Source organism: Erithacus rubecula, assembly GCF_903797595.1.
Source record: "Erithacus rubecula genome assembly, chromosome: 2".
NCBI lineage: Eukaryota > Metazoa > Chordata > Aves > Passeriformes > Muscicapidae > Erithacus > Erithacus rubecula.
Genome location: NC_136685.1, coordinates 11,900,706 through 11,914,645, shown reverse-complemented (window position 1 = coordinate 11,914,645; position 13,940 = coordinate 11,900,706). Strand labels below are relative to the sequence as shown.

The following is a 13,940-nucleotide window of genomic DNA, read 5'->3' as shown; positions in this document are numbered from 1 at the left end:
AATTTTCTTTAGCAACAAAGAAAAGAAGGTCAGGGTCACAGCAGTTATTTATTTAAAATCAAACAAAGACATCCACCTCTAAAATTTCCACTGAGATTCAATCAAGTTCAAAGGGAGGAGGAAAAAGTACTTTAGTGCAAAGAGCAATATCAAAACAACATTGGATTCTAGCAACATAAATATTAATACCCGAGCATAAGTTCTTGCTGAAAGTACAATATTCTGATTTCTGAACTTCTTAAAGAATTCTCCATCATAATGCTGCTCAGCTGCATGAGGCCCTCCAAGGATTTCCTTAAAAAAAAAAAAAAGAGACTGCTTTTTATACAACATTTACAAAAGCATCAAAAAACTCTACACATCTTTTTATCTTAAGATGAGCACATATGAGATATATGATGAGAACTATGCAGGATTGTTGGTTCAGTATTAAAAAAAAAAAAAAAAAGATGCATTTCTGGCTGATAAACTAAGACAATTTTCTGCCTTATTTTAATTAAGGTTTAGACATCATTAGTTACAGAGATGTGGTAAAAGCCATAATGGAAGCATGTGCATTGCCAACTGCAAATTTAAAATTTAAAAACTTAGTAAAATACAGTTTGACATTCCAAAAACTTTCATAAGCTCATGGAAGAAAAGAATTGTTAGAGAACCTGCACAGAACTCGCCAACTTGACTGACAGGGAAATCACAATCACCCTGCCTGAGCTCCACATCCCATAATTCAATTCCCTACAGACACAGGATGTTCAAAGCAGGCTTTTGCCCAACTGCACTTCCCAAGACTAGAGGCCATCCTTTTGAAACAGTGAAGCAGGAGAAACACAGTCACTGGAACAGAAAACATCCTACTTTTCTCCAGTGACAGACTGCAGCCTTTCAACAAGGCTGAAAACATTAATACCACAATAAATAACAAAAAGGGGTAAGATGATGTGATGCAAAAGCTGCAGGAACACCTGTGGTGTGAGAACTCAGAACTCACCTCATAGGTCTCAAGGCGATCAAGGTAAGTTAACAGCTTCAGCCTGCTACGGCAGAGCTCCTTCTGCTCCAGGGTCAGCCTGTGCTCAGAACAGGAATTGTCATGTTTGCCATTAATGTTTTATCTCATGTGCATATGAAGACAAAGATTACACACTGTAATGACTGTGCATTGGGATATATCAAGAAATTAAGTAAACCAAGAACTTTTACGCAATATAATGCCAACTAAAATTTAAACCACTTTTCTGGTAGGAATAATATATATAAGAATAATTATGTTCTTGCAACTGTGTAGTTATCATAAGCCTGTAATTCTGAATAAAACATGGCCTAACATTTCATTTACTTTGAGAAGTTTACTGATAATAGCAGTTCTTTACGCTTCTTGGCCTCTTTTTCCTTTCTAGTACCCATTTCTTCATCTGGTGACAAAAGGTCTTCATAGGGAATTTCAATGTCCACTTCCCCCGGTAAGATAAATCTGGAAGACAAAATCAACAATCTAAGCAATGAAGGGGGAACTAAACTTTGAAGAGATATAATAAAACAGCTTTTGGTCTGTTTTGACTAAAAATCTGCACATTTATAAAATAATACTGAATTTTTGTGTTGTCAACAAGCAGAGATTCTTACCAAGCCAACAAGAGACATCAACTCTTGTTTCCACTACCTCCCTAAAACAAACCAAAACCAAACTTGATAAAAGTTTCTGAATTCCATAGCCAGCAGTGGGATTGGCAGCAGCTCTACAGCACACAATGGTAATAGAAGACTATATAGAAAAAAAGAAAGAACAGACTCTCTCTATTTCTACCACCAGAAACTGACCACTGAGGAGAATTATCTCCATTGTGTCTTGCTTCAGCTTGATCAATACAATTAAGACATATAACAACACACATTTTTAGGGTTAGTTGAAGCTTTCCAAAACAGCAAGAGAAACAAATTCTCATAGTAAAATACTGACATCATAAATTCCCTCTGATGAAGAAATTACAGGGCATATATTTAAAATGAACACTGTATTTTTATATACATACAGAGGAAAAATGTATAAGTACTTTGTGGACATCTATAGAATAGTCTGAGTCAAAGCATGCTCTTTCTTTATGTCCTGCAAAAGCTTTTCAATATTTTCATTAGTGGCTGATAAGAAAAAAAATTTACCAAATTATGATAAAATACTTTATGCACCATTCTTTGAATAGAAAGCAAAAAAAAAAAAAACCAAAACTCTTCCCAAACCTGCCACCATCTTCTCCTTTTCCTATAGCTACAAGAGCCTCCAAGTCTGTGCCTTTCAAGCCATACTGAAGCAGCTTCTTGGCAGCATCTGCATTTTCTGGAACTCTTTCCAAGCACTCATGAAGAACCCATGCACGCTTCTTGATTTTGCTCTGTCCAAGAACAAGAGAACAGACACAATTCTATATGCTCCAATCCAAAGCAATGGAACCAGAGATTAGGTTAAAGTTTCCTCATGTATTTCTTTCATCTAAGAAAATGTCAAGCTTCTCTGATGACCACAATGCAAACCAACAAAAGCGATGTGAACACAATAAACACAATTGCCTCAGAGTATATGTGGCAGAAAAGAGCACAGAAATACCAAATGATTTAGCAGAACTTCCACAACAAATGGAACTTAAGTTATTATTTGTACTTTCTAATTAATGTCTCTCCTTTTTACATTAAATAAAATGTTATGGTTTGGGGGTAAAATGCTTTTTATATAAACCAAGTGTATGTATTCCACAATAGCACTACAATCATTTTCAATATCATCCTCTTCACATGCTAGTAAGATTCTGTGACACAAAAGGCACCAGAATTACAAAATACATCTGCCTTATCTGCTGATCATTGGTCAACATTACAGATCATATACAGAATGGCTAAATTTTGGCATTCAGTCAATATCTGACTTGAAAAAAAAAACAGATTACATTTTTCTTGATCTTTTGTAATACTTTAGCCTACACTAGCATGCCTATCTATACTACTGTATATACACTAATATACCTATACTATTAATACTGTTTCTACTGTATTAACACTAAGCTATAAAATAATATTTTTACTAATAGTGTATTTCTATTACTAATACTTTACCACAACCATGAGGTTGTACAACTTTTAACATCATTTTTCTGCTGAGTTAGAAGTCTTTCTTCCAAGCCAAAAAACCCCCATGTTGAATTCTACTGAAATGCTCAGTTACAGTTCGCAGAATTCACTGTAAATTTTGTTCTTCAAACTTTGCAATATAGCTACTGATACCAACTTCATCTTATCAATTTATTTTCTTCAATAATTGGAAGTTTAAACAGTTGATACTTTCAATTACTATTCTTCATTTGCCAGGCAATAATCTACTGCTCCATGTGGGGGGAGAGATTACACGCAGAAAGTGTGTTGCTATTGACAGAAGTCAGAAGATATTCCAAAAGAGTATTTCATTAACTGTCAAGGTTTCTAGATTAGGCCTCCAGTTGAATTGCTCTCTTACACATGACATGAAATGGAATTTGGAGACAATTCTTCAAACTGCCTCCAATTTATGCTGCATAAATTAGAATACAATTGAGAATTCCATTTGTGTAAAGATAATACAGTCAGTCTGATAAGCAAGCCAAAAAAAACCCCCAAAAAAATATCACAAAACACAAACACACCAAGTAGTCTTGAATTGAAGCGACATTAACAGCTGACTTCCTCCACTGCCTTTGGTACACGAGATCAGAATCAAGGCCATAGGTTTGAGCTAAAGACAAGGCTTCCCCATATTCTTCATTATCAATCTAAAAAGCAAACACATGAAAATGAAACTCATCTGATTTCCATATTGAACAATGAATTGTTAATTCTGTGTGTTGACAGAGGTAGAGGGATAATTACTGTGGGTGTGCATAAGCAGCTAAGAAAGAGACTGGTTCAAGATACAGGTAAGTAAGACTCAGATCTGATGGACACCTCTGGAAAATCAGAGATTTTTCTCTCAAATAAAAGGAAGATGTTATTTAGGTAACATCATATTGGTTATACATCTGGTATTTAGTCTGACATCAGCATTCCTCAGGAACTGTAGCAGTTACAGAGTGGGCTGGTTTACCATCAGAACAACTGGAATGGCCTAGACAAAGCAGTCTGTCCACCAGCCCTAAAAACAAAAGCAATATCTATTTGGTAAGAATGAGTCAGAGGCCTAATCTGTACGTATAGCTGAAAAACATGCAAAACATACACAGGAGACTGCAAATTAACCCACTCCTGAGACAACAAGAAGTTAGACTGATTTCATTCAATATATCTGCCAAGTCTTTCACTACAAACAAACACGAGTGCATGTCCAAGTCTAGCCAAGCCAATGTGCACAGTGTCTCCCAGTGGAAACACCACCTCATTTCAGTTATTATAATGCTAGTTTTAAAAAAGGATCCCTTTGATCAGGTGACACAGCACACTGCCAGTTAAGAGACTCTAAGAAATATGTGCCTAAATCCTTTTGTTAATGCAGCAGAAGTTAAAAGAAAAATAAGAAGCTCTTCTAAATAAAGCTGATGAAGAGAGATGTGACCTTTCCTTCCAGACTTACTTTTCTCTGGTACAATTCCTCTGGAGTCGTGGATCTTAAGCTGACAAGGCGGAAATTCTTTGTAATAGTACGTGGCCGTTTCCGTGGCGGAGCAAACCGTTCCATTTCTGTCACAAAGTACAGGCCTTGCTTCAGGTAGCTGAAGTACCTGTCCTTGGCAGAAGTTTCATCATCTGAGTCAGAGTCATCTTCTCCCTCATCTTCATCACCAGGCCTGCTCTCCAAGCGCAGTCTTTTTGGAACAAGTTTCACCTCACACTGCACAGAAAACGTGAACAAGAAGCATCCACTGAGCATATGTAAATTAATTTAGTAAGAACTGAGTACATCTCTACTGTCAGGACTTCAAATTTCAGAATCAACATCTTCCTCTCTCCTTTAAACTCTTTGTTTGCTTAACCTGTTCCACAAACCCTGACTGCACCTGTCTCCTGGATCTGAGGTTTTATCCCTCACCTAGCAAGGTGAAGGATTCTTAGTAACCTGCTTTCACACCACACCTCCTGCACCAGCCAAGGTAGGGACAACACTGGAGACACCTTCCCACGCTTTCCTATAGTTTACTGCAGCTTACAAGAGTGTTCTGAACTCTCAGCTATTCAAAGAAACATTTTCTGTTCAACACAATCTCAGACTACATCCTTAGGCTGTACTATGCCAGTGACTGGCTGCATATTTTATTTCCAGAACAATACAACTTTTCAAAAACATACACACAAGCTTTGGTGAGTACTGAAATTTTCTGATTCTAATATTAAACTTTTTATTAATATGTTTAAGACCTGTTTCAATATAAGCTTTAGAAAAGAGTAGTTTTCTCCATTTTAAAGAAAATTACTGATTAACTTTATTATATCCTATATCCTTCTGGAATCCTACTAAAAATATACACCAAAAAAAGTATCTCTTACACAGCTCTGCCTTCATTGTGCTCCTCATGTCTAACTGAAATGTATTCACTCTTTCTTCATGAGCCATGTATTTCAAGGTGGAAGAGGGATAGTTGCAGTGCTCATCAGGTGCACTAACATACAAGGCAAGGTTACTGTCAACACAAATTCTTTTCTGTTGCAAGTTTCCTCTCATTGAAATTCAACCTTCCAGGAAGGTTGCCTCTCCTCTCCACAAGTTATTTATTGTTTTATCAAGTTTTTCTGCTACAGTTAAGCTGCAGCAAGTTCAGAATCTCCCTGCAATGCTATCTACAGATAAGGAAGCAGAATCATTTCTTGTATTAGTAGTAACATCTTCTATTTTAACCTCCCTACCTTAGGATTACATAGAAAAAAACAAACTGATACACTATTCCAAAAGGATAGCTGCCTGTGCACATTCCTCACCTCCAGACTCAGAAATCCTCCATCATGAGCTGAAGTGACCTGGGGAGAACTCTCAAACCATTCACAGGCCTTTCCCAGCAGGTTTCTTAATGTCCTGACTGATGACACTGTCAGTGCACCAGAGCAGCGAGCAAGGATGACAGAATTATCTGCCCACCAATTTACATCTATCAGTGGGTAATAGGATTCTTTATCTAAAATGAGAATGCACCATATAAAGAAAGATAATGTTAAACCACAGGAAAGAACAGAAGAGGCTTCCATTATGAAGAAATATGGTCTAATCTAAGATATTTATTGTTTTATTTGCAACCATGCTTCACTAAGTTTGTATTTCATATCAATTATCTTCTACTAAACCATTTTTGTATTAAATAAAGCTGTTGAGAACAAAAAAGTCACTTAATTACAAATATAATATATATAAATTATTTTTAAAAAATTACAGTTAAACTGATTTACTTGCATGAAAAGTGGCAGATTTTGATCTTTGATAAAGATTTCATTACCTATCAGGCCATCCTCAACATGACCACAAACCTAATAATAAAGAAAATTAGAAAAGGCTACACTGCTTTTGAGGACAAGTAAACATATCAACATATCTCAAAAGGAGATTGTTAGAAATATTTAAACTAAAGAAATCAAATCAACAAAACAGTCTCTAGGACTGAGGTTGGATGCTGTGGCATTTCCAGTCACTGTCTTGATTATGGTAACTGTGTGTTTGCATAAAATATTCATCAGAGAGTGAATGAATCCCCAAATAAAATACTACAGAGAAACAGGAATCTTTTAATAATATAGATGTGTACAAGCAGCAGCAAATGGTTAATGGAATAGTTATTGATCTCTGCACTCTTGGAGCAGCCATGCAATAACCAGGTGCTAAATGACTGCACAGATTGGCCTGAACTTTCAGAAAACAATAGAGAATGATGAGGTAAATCCATTCAGAGGAAATTGTTTTAGAACTGTATTTAGCATTTTAAACCAACATATTTAAGTAACAGTAGCTTTTGAGATTTATTAGACATTCACAGGAAGAAAAAATTAAAACCTGTGCTAACTGAAATACCAACTTTGTGGCTATAAAATCACTCCTAAAAGAGAATCTGAAAAAACACTATTGTGACACCCATTTACTTCTGCCATGCTACAAATTCAAATCATGCAATTTTGGCAACCTGACAGATTCAATTAAGCCATTTCAGTCTTCATATATATATATGCATTACTATTTTTAACTACACAGTGATATAAAATAATAATCTAACTGTACTACATACCTTTTATTTTCTTTCTTTTTTCACTAGAGAGTATCCAGTCTGGGTTAAGCTCATCATAGCCTGGCTGAAAAAAAAAAATTATAATCAAGTAAATCTTTGTAACCCAGAATCCATTTACGTACTCTGTTGCTGACCAGCTCATTTTTCAATTAAAATGCACCCTATAAATTCAAAATCTTCTCAAGCATAAACATACAACTGCTGCAGTACCACTGTACTTTTCTACAGACAATTAAAAATAAAAACAAAACAAAACCACAAGTCATGGCCTGACCAGCTTTAAACAGCAATCATACCCTAAAGATTTCTGAAATAAAGGTTCTCCAGCAATCAAAAGCCAAGTATTTGCTTTTCACGTCTATACATAGGACTGCAGATACAGGCACATAAAATAATCTCTGTCTGTGTAGTGGTCCTTTGTGACAGTCTAGTCCAGTTCTGTAAGTATTTTCCCCAGCTATTTTCAGAATTATAAAGCCCCTTTCAAGACTGGTGCAAGAAAAGAAGCAGCATTATTAATTGCTGCACTGCAATGTTTGGAATTATGCTGCAGTACTGTTATTTTAACTGTGATTTAGCAGTGACAGAAATCCTGCCCCCAAGTGCAACACCATGGAAGTACAGGAAGCTGAAATAACTAAAGCACATTTGGGTCAAGCAGAAGGTGTTTTTCAGACTTGATTTTTCAGTAGAAACAGGAGAGTCTACTAATTAAAAGTAAACATGAGGGCACTCTAACTTAATTTCACACATATTATGAAAATACACATTATACTTGGACACCTGTTTCACCTATAAAAAAATTCTGAGAATAGTCAAGCACGTAATATTCCTTTATATCACCCTCACTGACTTATAAAGTCCTGAATGCTCCTTCAGAATACATATTCATTACTGCTAAAAAGAATGAAAAAATACAACTCACTGTAAGGATCCTTGAGCAAAATGTGTGTGAAGTGTGTAATAAAAATAGAGATAAAATAGATATGCATATATAGACACACACACTTATCCCAACACCAGAGTAGAATTTGAGGGGTTTTTTTGTTTTGATTGCTATTTAAAAAATACTTTTCTAAATAAGCTTGAAATTACATTTCGATCCCATTTGTTTATCCTGCTTAGAGCTGATACTGGTTCATGTCTCAGATTTAGGACATAACACACAGTACTTCAAGTGAAAAGCCTTTCTTTATCTATTAGTCAAGAAATTAATGGGAGGAAAATCAGAACACTTCACATACTAGCATGCATCATTTCAGATTCTTCACTTTTCAGAATGCATTTCCTCATTAAAATAAAATTCGTTTTTTTTCTTTGAAAACAAATAGTTTTAAATTCCCAGTATTTAAATTCATACAAATCACATAAAAGTTTGCCAGTTCCTGAGCAATTCCTAATGTAATCTCCCCCACTTAGTTTTGCAAACAATTCTTGTAGAAAGCATTGGACTTAAGAGCAAAGTGATTAAGAAAATATTCTAGAGCATCATCTGAAACCAGGTATGGTAAATTTGGAGGGAGGAATAGAATACATTAAGACATCCAGCAGAATTTGGCTTCTACCACTGAAACAAATTTACCCATGTTAGCCTCTACTTCTCTTCTAGAACCACATTTCAGTTTAATGGCATTGCAATCTAATTCTAACAGTGTTACCTACTGGGCACCAACATGCCTCATGAAAAATTAATCGCATCATAATTGGTTCTTTTTCATATTTTTTCAATTTACAGTTTATGGGTGTAACACAGAAAGATTATTATAAAAGTAAGTATAAGGCTCTTGAAATACATGGAGCTGACTGGGAAGCTAATATGTAGCTGAAGCACTGTTACCCAAACTCCTCTCATCTCCTACAAAAACACACTTCCAGAGGATTAAGATATATAATTCAGGTTTTCTAAATATGTACATTCTTTTTACCTGAGCAGTTTGGTCCCATTCTCCTTGTTGTCTGAGAGATGGAATAGACCAGATTGTCAGTTTTCCTGAGAAATGAATAGCTGCCAAAAGAGCTCCATCAGGAGAAAGGTTCATCTTGAAAACTCCATCCTGTCAAACATAATATCCACGCAAATAAACAAACAAAATAAAAATATACACCAAGGAATACCCAAAAACAAATTCCTCCAAATTTTTTTTTTCTATTTTAGGGAAACAAAAAAATTGTAAAATCTCCTACTCTGAAAAGTTAATGTGTCTTAAATTAAAAACGAACAAAAAACCACTTTATTTTAAAAGAAAAAGACAGGAGATCAGCTGTGGCATGGAAAGTAAAAACAACCTGCATAAAGAAAGAACACTATCTTAGCATGAACAAATGTTTAGGAATGTAAACTTCTGTATTACACTGCTATACAGCAAATAAAACCTGGAAGTGCAGCATTCCTAAGAGAACGCCCTGACAGCAATGCAGAGCTACTTGGAAGAAAAGCTATACAGCTTCTCTGAACAGAAAAAATGTTCAGCAGCCTCAGTTTTCTACTATCCTGACTCTCTGGTTCACCCAAGGAAGGTATTACCAAACCACAACTTAGTACAGCTCTTCTTCCCTGGGAAAAAACATCTAGGTGGGCACTATTACTACAAATCAAATTCTTAAAGGGGGGAAAAAAAGGAATAGAAGAAATGCAGACATTAAGAGATCTTGGAAGACCACATGGTTCATTTCATGACACTGAATCAGAAACCAAGAAGAATCTCTCAAGTGACAACAGACCAGATAGTAAAATAGTTGATATCAGATAATGTCCACACAGATAAAATAATTCAACATTTGTAAGTTAATTTCATCAAGGCTACAAAAATTCTCCTGGATTAAGTTTTCCTTCAGCTCTGGACATCTTAAGAGGCAAAACATACTTGTAACAAAATACCTTCTTAAGGGTTCACTGAGTCCTGCATCTTTACTACTGCATCTGTACACTATTTCCACAAGACAAATACACACTTAAATTTTAGAGTCAAATTTAGCGCCACTGGCAAGGACTGACAATTTCTGAAAATACATTTTACATTTATTTACCTCTCTCCCAAAACAATTCTACATTTTCAGAAAGACCATTCTCATAGTGTCTTATCTTCCCTGACAGCAGGATGCAGACTCCCAAAATTACATTGTTCATAACATTTTATTTTGTTAGTTTACTTAAAAAAAAAAAAAATGTTTATAAGGATTCAGAGTTAAAATTCTCCAAGTTTGCAGCTATCAATTTTCAGGCCAGCACCTCCTCTCTGAGAAAATACCCCAACATAAATGAAGCACAGTTAGCTGACATCCATCAATTAAGAAGTTTTAATGGCACTTCTACAGAATGCTACTGATAGGTATTATCTGAAGGTAGAAATATTCTTCTCAGGTCAGGGTGTTTGTTTGGCTCAGGGTTTTTTTTAATTATTATTTTTATTTTATTTCTTAGGCTTTTTAAAGTTCTAGGTATGAACGACAATTAAGAAATCTTTTTACTGTTGCACAGTGGTTTGCAGCTGTTGAGAGCACTCCTTAAATTCTTGCCTAAACTGTGTTTTTAGTTGAAATGAGAGCATTAAGGGGTTTTTAAAACATATTAAGAATTATAAGAAAAAAAACATATGCTATGACTATATTCTTAGGCAGTTGGAGTACTGCACTTTCAACTGTAGCTTGCCCAGGAATTGTACATGCCTTCAAATGGCAATTCTCTCTTTACAAGTCCATCTGCATGCACTAAGGACAAAGAACAAAAGACTGATAAAGGACCTAGAAACATAGAGCTAAAATATATAACCTATTCAGATAACTTATCAGTGGTATACATCACAGATCCTGAAAGGAGGTAAACATAAGCAGTCAGTAATAATTCTCTGGCTGTGAGATTTAGATATTGGGTGGCCATTAGCACACTGAAATTTATCACCCAAGCCCTGGTATCTATAAAAATTAATCAGTCCTTTGCCAAAGCAGGCAATGCTGCCTCTGTAAACAGCTCATCAGCTTCAGGGAACAGCTAAACAAGATGTTGAGAAACTCAGCAGGCTGGCACTTCACATTTTTAAATGTCATTTAACAACACTAAGAATCAAATCGCAGTGCAGTCAGTTCTAATATACAAGTCCTCTAGCTGCTGTGTCTGTCATATTTTAACCCTAGTGTTAATTTCACACTAGGAATAAACTATACTTTACGCATTTAAGCCATAATCTCTGAAACTGGATCACAACATTCAAGGATTAATAAATTTCCACCTTTCTTCATTAATTTAGTACTGGCAAGTGCAGTGAAGTTGAAGTTTAGTACAGCTACATGCAGAACAAGCATTTAAGCAAAAAAAACGCTTAAGTCAGCTTTATCTTTAACATTTTCAGTGAAGGAAATAAAATCTCTCCCCATTCCACCCTTGAGAAAGATTCAGAAAGATTTGTTTTCCCTTTCCAATCAAGCAGGCAACTTCTTCTTTTAACCAATCACCTAAAACATCCCAAAAAATCTATTAAAGTCTATTAAATCTACTAAGGTCATTTCCAACTCAGATCAGCCATTCTTTCTCTCAGGAGGACACAGAGTGAAGGTAGTAGACAGTTCTTTCCTTGTAAACAAAAGATGGGAAAACAATTTTTCTTATAAGAAGGGCAAGGAGATAGATAAAGGAATCAAACCAAGGCTACACACACTGAGTAGACATGAGACAAAAAAAAGGAAGTGCAGTACTGCATGGGAAGTACCCAAGGCATGTAGAAGAAAGCCATGAGCACTGTGTACACCACCTTGGAAATACAGAAAGCACACACCTACACCTCAGCATGACATTGAAGATTTAGCACCCACTCAGGGTAGAGAAGAACACAAGGTTCATACCCAGAGTCCTTTAAGAATAAGTTGATTCTGAGTTTCATTAGATTCACATGCATCCTGGGAGTAGAAGTCTGACCTGTAATAAACTTTAGAAGCTACTTAGCAAAATGTTTTCCATAGTATCTCAGACTGTAAAAATAAAGTCCTTGTGTCTGCCCTATGTAAGCCACGAACAATTAGTTTGAATCCACCCATTTTTTCTTCCCCACAGGGTGTGAAAATTGTGGGCTGAGAATTTTTTATTGTTTTCTAGTGGGATAGGTGTAGTGCAGAATGCCAGGTTTTGCTCTTTATTTCATGTTTGAGAAACATCATCACAATCTACTTTCTTCTTGTAGAATATATAACACATCTAACATGGTCCAGTTATCACATTCATTAAAAAATAATTAGATGGCTTCTTATATCTTCCTTTTTGAATAAGGGTTTACATTTAATACTGAACTCTACATCTCTAGACGTATTGCTGAAATCCAGTGACTCAAGCATCAGCAAATGAATTAACTGGATTTTTAAGAAAGCCAAGCAAGTCGCAAGCTACTTTATTTAATGCTAAAGCTTTTTGATTAATTTAATAGAATGTTAATTCCTAAATTGCATAAATTAAAACCTACTTTCAGTCAGTCTCTCAGGTAGGCATGAATGGACAATTATGTTAGTAAAATACATCTCTGAGGTAGACCTAGATATTAATACCTGTTCTGTTCCTCGCCTGCTGTAAAATCTTAAATTCATAATCCTTAATAATCCTCTTCTCTGTGCCTGTAAGAACAGAAACAAATAATACAATGAAAAATAATCTCATACAATCTTTTATGCACCGAAAATTAAGTCAGATTTAAAATACTAAAACAACTCGGCAAAATTCTCTAGAGGCTCTGTAGAAAGACCTTGACAAATCAAGAGAGATGGGCAATCACCAACCAGATGAAGCTTAACAAGACCAAGTGCCAGACTGTATCTGAGGCAACCCTGGCTGTGTGCACAGACTGGGGAATGAGAAGCTGGAGAGCAGTGCTGCAGAAATGGACCTGGGGGTCCTGGTCCACAGCAAGCTGAATGAGTCAGCACTGCTACAATATATGAAAGAGATTAAGTCACTGGAGTGTCCAAAGAAGGCCAGGAGGATGGTGAAGGGCCCTGAGGGGAAACCATTTGAGGAGTGGCTGAGGGCACTGGGTCTGTTCAGCCTGGAGGAGACTGAGGGGAGACCCCAGTGCAGCTACAGCTCCATTGGGAGGGGAAGAGGAGGGACAGGCACTGATCTCTGCTCTGTGGGGACAGGGACAGCACCTGAGGGAATGGCCTGAAGCTGTGTCAGAGAGATTTAGATTGGATATCAGGAAAAGGTTCTTCACCCAGAGGGTGTCCGGGCACCTGAACAGCTCCCCAGAGAAGTGGTCACAGAACCAATCCTGACAGAGCTCAAGAAGTGTTTGGAAAATACTCTCAGGCACATGGTGTGACTCTGGGTATGCAGAGCCATGAGTTGGACTCACTGATCTTTGTGTGTCTCTTCCAACTCAGCATATTCCATGATGTTACTATTTTTAAACTTCCATAACACTGCCTACTTTAAAATAATGCAAGCAGAACAGTTTGTATAATCCTATCCACTTCAGTAGATACATAACACGTCACAGCAAAGCACCACTCATTTGCAACTAAATTAACAATTTGTTTGTAATACTAACCAATACTTATGTAAGAGTAAACACTGAAATCTATCCTGGTATATTGTAAATTGATTTCAGTATAACCAAGTTGGTACCAAATCAAATATTTACTTCTACTAGAAGAAAAAGAAATCAAGAGCCAGAATTAAAGTGAAACATTTATTTCAGGTGTGCTGACTTTTGTTCTGAAGTAACAGAAGAACAAACTGTAATTATT

General features: G+C 36.1%; 1 protein-coding gene across 2 annotated transcripts in view; it reads right to left on the bottom strand.

Annotated features, from left to right (window-relative positions):
• NBAS (NBAS subunit of NRZ tethering complex) overlaps positions 1-13,940 on the bottom strand; it is a 156,122-nt gene that overhangs the window by 126,825 nt on the left and 15,357 nt on the right. For both annotated transcript variants that reach the window (XM_079298628.1, XM_079298629.1), the window contains exons 11-20: positions 12,744-12,809; positions 9,140-9,268; positions 7,215-7,278; positions 5,926-6,119; positions 4,586-4,843; positions 3,666-3,791; positions 2,236-2,387; positions 1,337-1,471; positions 989-1,067; positions 190-294 (exon numbers count right to left, since the gene is read on the bottom strand). In XM_079298628.1, coding sequence (XP_079154754.1) covers positions 190-294; positions 989-1,067; positions 1,337-1,471; positions 2,236-2,387; positions 3,666-3,791; positions 4,586-4,843; positions 5,926-6,119; positions 7,215-7,278; positions 9,140-9,268; positions 12,744-12,809 — 1,308 coding nt within the window. The remainder of the gene's footprint in view (positions 1-189; positions 295-988; positions 1,068-1,336; positions 1,472-2,235; positions 2,388-3,665; positions 3,792-4,585; positions 4,844-5,925; positions 6,120-7,214; positions 7,279-9,139; positions 9,269-12,743; positions 12,810-13,940) is intronic.